The 13,009-nt window shown below is 44.0% G+C and overlaps 1 protein-coding gene across 4 annotated transcripts in view; it reads left to right on the top strand.

Annotated features, from left to right (window-relative positions):
- Positions 1–12,905, top strand: part of shroom2a (shroom family member 2a) — a 37,004-nt gene extending 24,099 nt beyond the window's left edge. For all 4 annotated transcript variants that reach the window (XM_077606941.1, XM_077606942.1, XM_077606943.1 and 1 more), the window contains 7 exons: positions 1,413–3,540; positions 3,773–3,858; positions 5,697–5,954; positions 7,606–8,046; positions 8,122–8,311; positions 9,505–9,777; positions 10,968–12,905. In XM_077606941.1, coding sequence (XP_077463067.1) covers positions 1,413–3,540; positions 3,773–3,858; positions 5,697–5,954; positions 7,606–8,046; positions 8,122–8,311; positions 9,505–9,777; positions 10,968–11,240 — 3,649 coding nt within the window. In that variant the 3' untranslated portion in view covers positions 11,241–12,905. The remainder of the gene's footprint in view (positions 1–1,412; positions 3,541–3,772; positions 3,859–5,696; positions 5,955–7,605; positions 8,047–8,121; positions 8,312–9,504; positions 9,778–10,967) is intronic.
- The last annotated feature ends 104 nt before the right edge of the window (positions 12,906–13,009 follow it).

Here is a 13,009-nt window from a genome sequence, read left to right on the forward strand (position 1 = left end):
TATATTTTGCATGTGTGTATCAAATTGAAACGCCAAAGTTATTACTCGCTATCAAAATTACAAATAAAGTCGTTTTTTTTTTTTTGTCAAGCTCTTAGTAAACTTTAGACAAATGGTAATTTACCTTATTGACTCATCTTGTGGTTAATTGGACAAATGGCAATTACTAATGATAATTTGATAATAGGAATTAACATTGAGAAAAGGGGATTAAAGTTGAAAATTAGCCCTCGGCTACAATCTTACATATTTCCATATATACCCTTATTAACATGTATATTTTCATTAATATGTGCTGTCCTTTATTAAATAAACCAAACATCTTAACATCTGAACATTTAAATATGTAAACTATTTGTAAAAATATGTAAACTATTTATAACAATATGTAAACTATTTCTAATATGTAAACTATTTATAATAATATGTAAACTATTTCTAATATGTAAACTAGTTGTAATAATATGTAATCTATTTGTAAAAAATATGTAAACTATTTAGAATATATAAACTAATTGTAAAAAAGAGTAAACTATTTGTAAAAATATGTAAACAATTTGTTTAAAAAAAAATGTAAACTATTAGTAAAAATATGTAAACTATTTGTAAAAAAAATAAGTAAACTATTTTAAAAAATGTAAACTATTAGTAATTTTTTTTAAAATATTTGTAAAAAATGTAAGCTATTTGTAAAAAATGTAAAACTATTTGTAAAAAATGTAAACTATTTGTAAAAAAATGTAAACTATTTGTAAAAACATGTAAATTATTTGTTAAAACATGCAGGCTGTTTATAAAAATATGTAAACTATTTGTAAAAATATGTAAACTATTTGTAAAAATATGTAAACTATTTGTAAAAAAAAAATGTAAACCGTTTGTAAATGAATGGCTTCTGATTTTTTTTTAAATATAAATAAACCAATCTACTGTGATAAAAAAAATCAGTGTTCAGCATTAGCTTTAAAATGTCTGGCACCCTCTAGTGTTAAGAATGGGTATGACACCTAGACTCCGATTTTAAGACGACCGACACTTTTTCAGTATTATTTCAATGCACAAAAAACATCGTCTTATATTCGGATAAATATTTCGGATTCAATAATTTATATTTCGAAAGCCTTTTACGACGAAATAAGGAAGGAAAGTTACTTTTTTAAGAGCCAGCCTGTTTCTTTATTGACACTTGACAAGCAAAAACAAAGCCAGCTGCTTGCTTTTCGTGGGAAAACTTTTTCCCACGAAAAGCAAGCAGCTCAGCGGAATGTTTGATCAACCCAACGACAACCATTACTCTTTCCACCACGCCGACAGCAGCTCTCGTATTTCACGTTGGAAAATGTCGATAACGGCTTCCTTCCCGCGTGATTGACTTTTTTTCCCTCGCCGTATTTCTTTTTCAACCCCTGCAGTTCTTCATCCAGCGACCTATCGTCCGGCTGGGAGCAGACCACCACCAACCTGCGCCGGGTCTCCGACCAGTTCAGCTCTCTGGGCAGCATGGACAGCTTAGACCACGCCCCCCACCCGTACCCAACCGGCGGGCTGTCCAACAACAGCATGGAGCACCTGGGCGGCGGCAAGCGAGACTCCGCCTACAGCTCCTTCTCCGCCAGCTCCGGCACTCCCGACTTCACGCTCTCCAAAAGCAACGCCGCCTCCACCGAGAACGTCCCGCACAAAGTCAACCAATGGGACGCCGGCGGGAGGTCCGTCAATGGCGAGCGACCCGCCTACTTCCAGGTCCCCGACGGCCCCCAAGTCCAAGTCCAAGACCAGGCCGGCTCGCGACACTCCACCTCGTCCCGAGCCAGTTGCGGTCCGGTCTGGCACGTCCCGGAGAAAAAGAAGACCTCCTCCCCTTCCCCGCCGCCGCCGGCCCCGCCCCCGGCCCCGCCCCCGGCCCCGCCCCCGGCCCCCCCGGCACGCAGCGATAGTTTTGCCGCCACCAAGATGGTCCTGGCGCCTCCCGAGGCGGCGCCCGGCTCTCGCGGGAAACCCGCCGCGGAAGATCCCGACGTCCGGGACCGCTCCCCGAAACCCGACGGTTTCTACTCCCGCTCGGCCTGGAACAAGCAGCACTCCCTTTCCAGCTGCGACGTCCGCCAAGGCCCCCCCGCGGCTCCCGGAAACGACAAAAGCACTTTCCCCGTGCAAGGGTGGTCCGCGGCGAGCGCCCCCAAGCCGCTGGACGTCCGGCCTTACTTCTCCAGCGTCCAGGAGCTGCCCATCAACGGTTCTCCTCCAGCCAGGAAGAACGCCAGCGCGTCTCAAGCCAGAGACCCCGACGTGGAGGGCGGCGGCGGCGGGGGGCACAACCGCTACTACTGCCTCGCCACCGCTACGGGAAAAACAGACGACGGGAAAACTCCCGCCGCCCTGGACTTGAAGCCGACGGCAAACGGTCAGAATTCCCGACAGCCCATCACCAAAGCAAAGTATCCCATAGCTCCGCCTCCACAGCAGCACGGGTTCTCTCCAAACGGCAGAGATGCTAACGGCTACGGCAAACAGCATCTCGCCCCCGCCGCTCTTGACTCCTCCCCCGAAGCCGCCAAAGCCGCCGCCGACGAGGAGCTCCTTATCCAGAGGGCCGCCAGTTTACAAATTGACGAAACCCTCTACCCAATCAGACTCTCCGACCAACGGCGCTCGCTACCCTTACATTACAAAGCGTACCCTCAGGAGACCAGACCCCGCGGCCGGACCGGCGACCAGATCTTCCCCCTGAACCCCCCTGCGCCCCCCTCCAACGGCGAGGAAACGGCGGAGTCCAAACTATTGCGACGCGGCGACCGTTTCGCCACCGCCCTGAAGAGCGAAATCCAGTCCAGGCGGGCCAAACTCCAGAAGAGCATGAGCGCGGCGACCCTTCCCGACGAGAACCGGGACCCCCAGTGCCCTCGAGGCCCCGCCCCCGCCTTGACCGACTCCCCGTTCACCAACACCTACAAGGACAACTTGAAGGAGGCCCAAGCCCGGGTGCTCAAAGCCACGTCCTTCCGCAGGAAAGACCTGGAACCCGTCTCGGCGGAACACCCGTCGCCCGAGGCCGCCCCCGGTCACCCTCGGAAAGACCTCGCCCCCTTGCCGACGTTGCCCGAGGCGGGTAGCGGTAAAACCGGACCCCTACGCATCGGCGGACGCAAGCGATTCGCCGCAGAGAAGAAGCTCAGGTCCTTCTCCGACCCGGACAAAATCCACCAAGCCGGCGTACGGAGAGAACAGGGAGGGTCCAACTCCCCGAGCAATGAGTCCGCCAAAACGCTCCGAGGTTTTGCCGGCGAGAACGGGACCGCACCCGAAGAAGAAAGGACCCCCGGTGGACCGACGCCCGCCGTCCAGGACCAGGGACGTCTAGGCACCTTTGCGGAGTACGAGGCCAGGTGGAACACCCAGAAGAAACCCCCCGAGACCAGAACCTCCGGGAGATTCCGATCCGCCGACAACATTCTGGATCCCGGCTCGGAGGACAGATCCAAACCGGCGTGTTTTCACGAAAGGTCTCGATCGTCACCCTCCGCCGACTTCTACGGGCAGGTGAGGGTTCGGAGTTTTTCGTATCCGGTCTTGGTCACGAGTCTTGAGTCAAAGATCCCGAGAGAGAGATTCAATATTTGTTGTTCAGCACACACACGCCTGGCCTTCAGGCAGCGATTGCTTGATCTCCACCTCGATCCTTCTCATTTTTCTCGTTTACAAAACCTGGAGATTATCCAGAGCGGCTTTGAACCCTGAATTTTTGGTTTTGAGACTTTTGCTGTTTTTCCAGACGACTCACGACCCCGCCAAAAAGACGGACCAGAAACTTTCCCAGATGGAGGATAAACCAGTCGGACCACTCGATTCTGCGTCAAGGTAAATCGGCCGTGTATTCCATCCTATTGGCTTGGATTATGCTATGCTACGCTACATGTACCGTATTTTCTCGCATATAAGCCGTATTTTCTCGCATATAAGCCGTATTTTCTCGCATATAAGCCGTATTTTCTCGCATATAAGCCGTATTTTCTCGCATATAAGCCGTATTTTCTCGCATATAAGCCGTATTTTTTCGGGGCGGCTTATATGCGAGTAAATATGGTAGCTAAGATAACTGATGCTAGTTTTGAGGGGATTCGAATGTACATCTTGTTTTCCTTGAAGAATTACAAACCAATTTTGAACCCACGCGAGAGCATTGAAGGACCCCACGCCGTCCCAGACCCGCATATTTCCTAGCTCTGTCCTCCAAAGTCTTCCAATCCCGCCTTCCTCCGGCGGAGGAACAGTCGGGTCTTTATTCTCCGTCGAGTTCAACGCGGTTTAACGGCATTTGCCACAGCTGTGCCAACACACGCCGTCTCCGGGGTGCCGCATTGTGTTATTTTTTATTGTTGATTTTTTTTTGGGAGCACTTGAGAAACGCTTCCTGGTCACATGGCCTAGAAATGTAAGAGTCTTTGTCCCAGACAGGGAGCAAAACCACCATCTTGGTGTCGAGCATCTTTTCTCAAGCCAAACTTTGCATAACAACAGTTTTTTGTCATCGGGGGTGGGGGTCTGGCGGTGGAGCTCCGCCCACTCGCCGCTATTGAGGGGAGCGGTGTGAGGGAAATTCCGGGCCGGAAGCGTCCTTTGGGGTAACGTAGCACGACTCGTTCTGCTGTCGTTCGATTGAAATTAATTTGAAGGAGTGGTGCGGTGGTTGAGTGGTTAGCGCCGACTGTCTCGCAGTTCTAGGGTTCAAGGTTCGATCCCAGGTCGGAGTTTGCATGTTTTTCCCGGGATTTTTCTCCGGAACTCTTTCCACATTCCAAAATACATGCTAGCTAGGCTAAATGGATGCTAAGTTTTAGCTTAGCTATGAAGGTTTTGTTGTTTGTCTCATTGTGCCCTGCGATTGGCTGGCCGCCGATTCAGGGTGTTCGCCGTCTGGTACCCATGGTTAGCTGGGATAGGCTCCAGCACTCCCCCGCGAACCTTGTGAGGATAAGCGGTTCAGAAAATGAAGGAATGAATGAATTTGAAGGAAGCTAGCATGGATTTTAAATGAATCCGCTTGGTGGTAGCGGTTCAATATCGGCGCCTGATACGGCCATTTTGGGGCTAATGGACCATAACGGTTTTGGTTGCCGTAGTAACACAGACTGGCCCTTGTGTAATATTTCTAACCAGAGCATTTCTTCCAAAAAATCCGATGAGTCCGTAGATCAAAACATCCTAACAGATGCACGCTCTCACGTTAGCATTGCTAACGTTAGCGTGACATTTCATCGCTGCTCTAATTTCCGTCTTTTCAAGAAGAAACCCAAAACAACGCCCACGTTTCTCTCCAACTTTCCTCAAATCGTATCTCGTGACTTTCCAATTATCACGACTTTCCAATCAACGTCCCCAATCGAATTAGCGCGCAAGCGCTCACATGCTAGCTAACGACCTTCCGCCAACGTCGGCTCGGAAAACGCCGCTCGCTTAACTTTCCACCACCGGGGGGGACACGTGTCCAAGAGTTAAAAGCGCCGCAGAGGCTTATTTATTCCTCCTCGCAGACTTCTTGCGGGAGACCAAGTATTCCCGGCAGCTGCGGCCAAGGGAGGAGACCTGAAAAAAACTTCTTTTAATCGCCGCGGCTGCTGGCGAGAAGGAGGAGGCGGAGCTTGGAGATGATCCTCCGCGCCGCCGCGTCTAATTAAAAGGCCTTTTTTTTTTGCCAGCCACGGCGGAGACGAGTCCTCGGAGCGTGGGGGCGGAGCCTCGGAGACGACGACGACGAGGACGGCGCCCGAGCCGAGTGGCTGTCGGGTCACGGAGCCAGCCGAGGAGAACGGCGAGGAAAACGGCGAGGCGGAAAAGGCAGACGGCAAAGCGCGGGTGGTCATGGAGGCCGCGCGCTCGCCCTCCCCTCACTTTTCCCCGCAACGGCTCAGCGACAAGCCGCCGCCGGCGTCGCTCAACGACCGAGATTTCCGCGGGTAAGTTTGACTTTGATTCTTTTGTTAAAGGGACGGTACATATTAATTTATGAACATGTACATTTTCATGTATCGACATTTTGGAGGCTTCAATTTTACGCAAAAGTTAGATTTTGAGAAACTCCGTTAATCCGTTCCATAACCAACTAACTTGTGTGGAATGGATTTCCGCAAAGTAGGAAGCGTATATTTTTAATACCTTGAGATACAAGTTTAATGCCTTCTGAGCTCCTATGTCAATTTTTTGTTTCCATTAAAACAAATTTCCCTTTTTTAAATTCCATCAAAACTTTTTAATTTTTTTATTTCCATCAAAACAGTTTTTTTTCTTTTTCTTTAAATTTCCATCAAAACAGGTTTTTTTCCTTTTTTAAATTTCCATCAAAACCGTTTTTTCCTTTTTTAAATTTCCATCAAAACCGTTTTTTTCTTTTTAATTTCCATCAAACCATTTTTTTTCCTTTTTTCTTTTTTTTTTTAAATTTCCATTAAAACTGTTTTTTTTCTTTTTTAACCCTTTCATGCACACATTTTATTACTCATTAGCCGCTAATGCTAGTGCTGGACATTCAATTCATATCAGCAAATGAATTGAGACACCCATCTCTGTCAATGGCATTGAAAGATGAGCTTTGACAACCAGTCTTGCCACTTTAAATTAGATGTAAATTGCATGAAATTTGATCATTAATATGAAATTTAAACTATAACCCACATGTGTCAAAGTGGCGGCCCGGGGGCCAAATCTGGCCCGCCGCATCATTTTGTGCGGCCCGGGAAAGTAAATCATGAGTGGCGACTTTCTGTTTTAGGATCAAATTCAAATGAAGAGTATAGATATATATTCAATTTCCTGATTTGTCCCTTTTAAATCAATCATTGTCATTTTTTAATACATTTTTTCTGTGTTTTTAGTTCAAAAATCATTTTGTAAAATCTAAAAATATATTTAAAAAAAGCTAAAATAAACATTGTTTTAGATCTATAAAAAACTGAATATTGAGGGATTTTAATCCAGTTCTTTTAATCCATTTATAAAATAAAAAAATCTAAATATTCTATCTAAAATGGTCCGGCCCACGTGAAATCAAGTTGACGTTAAAGCGACCCGCGAACAAACCCGAGTCTGACACCCTTGCTTTAAAGCCTAAATTCTGTAAACTGAGTTATAAATTTTAGTGACTGTGCTAAGTAGTTGCCCGCCATGCTGCCTGTTTAAAAAATAAAAATAAAACAGAAAGAAAATACATTAATTAGTCACTTTTTTCAAATAATGTATCTATGTATATTAAACAAAGTATGTATGAATTTCATGGTCCTTATAACGAAACATGGTATGCCAGGCAATACAAATTATTGTTATAGTTATTGTTGATTTGTATTGAGTCTGACACCCTTGCTATAACACGAGTGTACCAGCCCCGCCCAATCAAAAATGTCATTTTCTGTCTTTTATGATCACTGGAATTAAAAAATAAAATAAAATCACAATCTGACCGCGTCAATCCGACTTCCAAAGAACCGATCGCCAGTCGAGTCTGGCGTCATTCGCGGAAAAAACTCTCCCGTCACGCGGCGACGTTTCAAATCGGCACCAAATACTTTTCCCTCCTCCCCAAACTATTCCCACTCATTTATTTTTCCGCCACAGGCTGGAAAACGGGACGGAAAAGCCCGTCGCCGCCGTGAAGAAAGTACCCGTCAGGATCCCGCGCCCGGAGGGAACGGCGGATCGGGCCCCGAGCGCCGGTCCCGACATCAGCAAGCTCGGCAGCTTGGGGGCCGGGGGGCGGGACTCGGTCTTCTCCGCCTTCACCAGGCAGAAAGGACCCGAGGAACCCGTGGAGGAACCCGTGGAGGAACCCGTCTCCGAGGAACCCGTCTCCGAGGAGCGTAAAAGGGAAGAGTTGGCTCGGGACATTATGGACAAGGACAAGTCCCTGGCGGACATCCTGGACCAGAGCAAGATGAAGACCACCATGGACCTGATGGAGGGTTTGTTCCCGCCAGGCGAGGAGTTGCTGGAAGGGGCTCACCAGCGACGGAAAGCCCCCGTGAAACCCCCCGACTCCACCGAGCCGGCCGAGGAAAGGTCAGTTTTCCCCGGCCACCGCCGACCGGAAAAGAAATAAGTCGATTTCGATGTTGTGACGTTGTGAAATTTCAGGGAGAAGCAGGACGGCGTGGCGGTGGCGGCGGCGGCGGCGGCGGGCGTGGCCATGGTGACCAGCTCCGCCTACTACAGCACGTCGGCCCCCAAAGCCGAGCTGCTCATCAAGATGAAAGACCTGCAGGAGCAGAATCAGGACGACGGAGACTCGGAGGACGAGTTGGACTTGGATCTGGCCAATAAAAAGGTGTGCAACGTGCGAACGAGAGAAATAGGCTTTCAAAATAAAATGAAATAATCCGCGCGTTAAAATACGCAACACGAAAGGCGCTTAGCTTAATGCTAATGTACAATTTCAAATGAGCAAAACGTCTTCCTGCCAAAAATATTATAATCAACAAAACATTATTATGTCTATGCTATGACTCTTACTTTTACTGCTATTTACAGTATTTCTCTGAAAAGTGCCACACTGCCTCCCAGTGGCCAAGGTGCACACAATATGCATTTTTTTGTTTGTTTTTTTATATTCCATGCATTGCTCACAGATTTTTGGAGAACAAAACATCTATATGAATACATTCCATTTATTATTTTTATTATTGTCTTTAATACTACTACTACTACTATTACTATGACTACAGCCCCATCTAGTGAATCTATAACAACCTCCTCCTACTTCTACCACTACAGCTCCATCTAGTGGACGCATAGTGCAATCCCCTACTACTGATCCATTTATTGGATGTTTAAGTCAACCCCCTACTACGACTACAGCGCCATCTAGTGGATGTATCTTCCTACTACTACTACAGTAATCCCTCAATTATCGCTGTTAATGTAGACCAGACATGGCCGTGATAAACGAAAAAACGCGAAGTAGGGTCACCCCGATTAAAAAAAAAAAAAAAATACAAATAAAAAATAATTTAAAAAATATGTATAGTATACAAATATAGTATAAAAATAGTAATCAGAAAATGTAAATAAATATATATATATATATATATATATATTTTATTTTTTTACTTTACTGAAGTAAAATATATATATACATATATATATTTAACTTTACTGTTGAGTCCTAGTTTAATACTATATTTTTTATACTATATATATATATATATATATATATATATATTTTTTACTTCACTGTTGAGTCCTAGTTTTATACTATATTTTTTATACTATATATATATATATATTTTTTTAAAAAATACTTCACTGTTGAGGGGGAGTGGCTTCCGCTTGCGAGTTTCAGCGTGGATTTTCAAATTTTTACGGACATTCAAAAAATTTTTTATTAACAAACAAAAAAAAATCCCCCAGAAAAAACCCTCAATGTCGTGTAGCCGCGCTAATCGAGGGATTACTGTACTCGTCAAGAATGCGTATACCCATTCTGTGTATTTGATGTGTTGTTGCCTTTTGTCTTGGCAGCAAGAACTGATGGAGAGCCTGAGCAAAAAGCTGCAGGTTCTGCGCGAGGCCCGCCAGAGCCTGCAGGAGGACGTGCTGGACAACAACGCGCTGGGGGCCCAAGTGGAGGCCCGCGTCCAGCAGCTGTGCAAACCCAACCAAGTGGACAAATTCCGCATGTTCGTGGGCGACTTGGACAAAGTGGTCAGCCTCCTGCTGTCCCTGTCGGGGCGCCTGGCCCGGGTGGAGAACGCCCTCAACACTTTGGATGAGGACGCCGCACCGGAAGAAAGAGTAAGTACACAACAACAACAACAACAATAACGACAAAAATCACCATAACAATGAGCCTAAAAAGTTCATTTTTGGTCACGTGCTGATTGGCTGTCATTATTTGAATGATTTCCCCATTCTGGTCTATGCGTTTATTTTAGCTTGTTTGCGTCGCTAGCTTCAGCATGCTGCTAGCTTAAGCATGCTGCTAGCTTAAGCGTGCTGCTAGCTTAAGCGTGCTGCTATCTTAAGCGTGCTGCTAGCTTAAGTGTGGTGCTAGCTTAATCATGCTGCTTGCTTAAGTATGCTGCTATCTTAAGCATGCTGCTATCCTAAGCATGCTGCTAGCTTCAGCATGCTGCTATCCTAAGCATGCTGCTAGCTTAAGCATGCTGCTAGCTTAAGCATGCTGCTAGCTTAAGCGTGCTGCTAGCTTAAGCATGCTGCTATCTTAAGCATGCTGCTAGCTTAAGCATGCTGCTAGCTTAAGCATGCTGCTATCTTAAGCATCCAGCCAGCGTCAGCATGGTGCTATCTTAAGCATGCTTCTAGCTTAAGCATGCTGCTAGCTTAAGCATGCTGCTAGCTTCAGCATGCTGCTAGCTTCAGCATGCTGCTATCTTAAGCATGCTGCTAGTTTAAGCATGCTGCTAACTTGCGCATGCTGTAGCTTACGTGGAGAACGCGCTACTGTCAAAATTTCATTTTGTGCCGTAAATATTGATTCAAAATTCTTGGAAAGTGGAAAACTTTATTTATTTATTTATTTTTGACAAAAATAGATTTTTTTTAACGATTATAATTTTTTGTGTCATTGTCTAAAACTACTCTAAACTAAGAATAACACTAAGGAATTATTTAAATATGAATACGACTAATGAGGCCCTTAGACATCGTTGGAATTTAACCCTGTGATGCCTGAATTTATTATTGTTATTATTATTTCAATCAAATATTAATAATGCATCAAATTTATACAAAAACAATCAACAACAATTAGCATTCACACTCATTAGCTAGCCACAATTTAGCATCCAATTAGCCTAGCATGCACGGAGAAAACCCAAGCAAGCCCGGGGAGAACTTGCAAGGTAGGTCCGGACCTGGAATCGAACCCACGACTCCAGAAACGTGAAGAAGGAGAGCATCTCCTGACGTATTTGCGTTTTTTTTTAATGTATTTTATCTTTTTTCTTTGTTCTCCCCTTTAGCGCACGCTAACGGAGAAACGCCAACTCCTGATCCGGCAGCACGAAGACGCCAAGGAGCTGAAGGACAACCTGGACCGGCGCGAACGGGCCGTCTACGAGATCCTGGCGGGCCGCCTGGCCCAGGACGGCATGGCCGACTACGAGCACTTTGTCAAGATGAAGTCGGCGCTCATCATCGAGCGCCGCAAGCTGGAGGACAAAATCAAGCTGGGAGAAGAGCAGCTCAAGTGCCTGCTGGACAGCCTGCCCGTCGAGCGACGCTTGGCCTTTTGACGGCCGCCAGGGGGCGCGCGCCGTGGACTCAGGTAGCACTTTTTTTTGGCTTCCAAAGAGGACGTCCTCTTTGGCTCCTCCCCGGCCGGTAGGCTGCCATTGACGGCCAGAGACGTCCATTCCGTTGGGCCCCGCCCACTTGGCTCGGAACCCAATTGCTCTGAAGTCTGAATTTATATTGAACAAATTGCAAGAAAGAATTGGAGGTGCATGAAAATAAAATTAATTTTAAAAAAATTAAAAAATTAATAGAAAAATACTGGTCAACATGAGAAAATTCAAACATTTCAAAAATATATGAGATTAATTTTAATATAAAAAAGTTGATTTGAAATGGAAAAATGCAGCTAAACTAATTATGCAATTTTGTCAAAATATATATTTAGACATGAAACATTACTATTTAAATGTTCTTTTCTGGATTTCAGAATTTAATATTTTCTAATTTTTTGGTGTATTTTCCAAACGCATTAGATCAAAAGTCAATATAAAAAACTATATTCAAATATATATTTAGAAATGAAATATTAATATTAAAAATGTTCTTTTCTGGATTTCATAATTTATTTTTTTGGTTGTATTTTTCAAAAGCATCAGATAAAAAGTCAATATTAAAAAAAATATGCAACTATATCTAAATATATATTTAGAGATGAAATATTACTATTAAAAATGTTCTTTTCTGGATTTCATAATTTAATATTTTCAATTTTTTTGTTGTATTTTCCAAACGCATTAGATCAAAAGTCAATATTAAAAAAAATCTAAATATATATTTAGAAATGAAATAATATTTTTAAAAATACAATACCTTTATTTTTGATATTTTCTACATTTCATAATTTGACATTTTCCAGGTTTTAATTTTTTGGTTGTATTTTCCAAAAGCATCAGATAAAAACTCAATATAAAAAAATATGCAACTATATCAAAATATATATTTATAAATGAAATAATATTATTACAAATACAATATCTTTATTTTTGAACCCCCCCCCAAAAAATATATATTTGGAAATGAAACAATACAATTAAAAATGAACAATTTTAGTTCATTTCATAATTCCAAATATCCAATTTTTCTTGTATTTTCCAACTTAATTTTCTCTTCAAAATCCCTCTCCAATGTTTTTGCCAAATTTAAATTCAGGCTTCAAAGGGCTTTTCACGGTTTGCCATTTTTGTTTCAATATTCTTTTTGTATTAACCCCGCCCCTTCATTTTTTTCTAGTAATTTATTGTAGCTCCGGCACCCCCAGGAGACGACCGAACACGTTTTTTTTGCGCCACCTGACCACTATTTATCATGTTTTGACGCCACATTTGGCATTGAATTCATTTTTTTCCAGTTAGCGGCCTTGAAGAACAATGGACACTCTTAACCCCTCCCCCCAAAAAACACTTACCCTAGCCCCGCCCCCCCAAAACCCCTCTTGGCTCCCTTCCGTCCCTGTTGTTGACATTTTTGAGAGCACTTGGACACGCAGTGGACATCCAGAGACGCCGACGTCCTCCAAAGGCTGTGCTGTTTATCGTTGTATATTCTGAACATTTGTGGCTTTTTGTAACAGTTTATGTGAATTTTTTTTGGTCTTTTTTCCCAATTTCATGGCAGGCCGCGTAGCAGTCCTCAATTTGCTGAAATTAAATTCAAAAGTCACCCAATGAGTTTTCTTTTATTATTTTATTGTCTTATTTTTTGGTTGGACCGCCACAATTAATCAATACTTGATCAATTGTTTATAGATATATTGTTGACTTAAAATGAC

The sequence above is a fragment of the Stigmatopora argus genome, chromosome 8 (assembly GCF_051989625.1).
Source record: "Stigmatopora argus isolate UIUO_Sarg chromosome 8, RoL_Sarg_1.0, whole genome shotgun sequence".
In the NCBI taxonomy this organism is placed as follows: domain Eukaryota; kingdom Metazoa; phylum Chordata; class Actinopteri; order Syngnathiformes; family Syngnathidae; genus Stigmatopora; species Stigmatopora argus.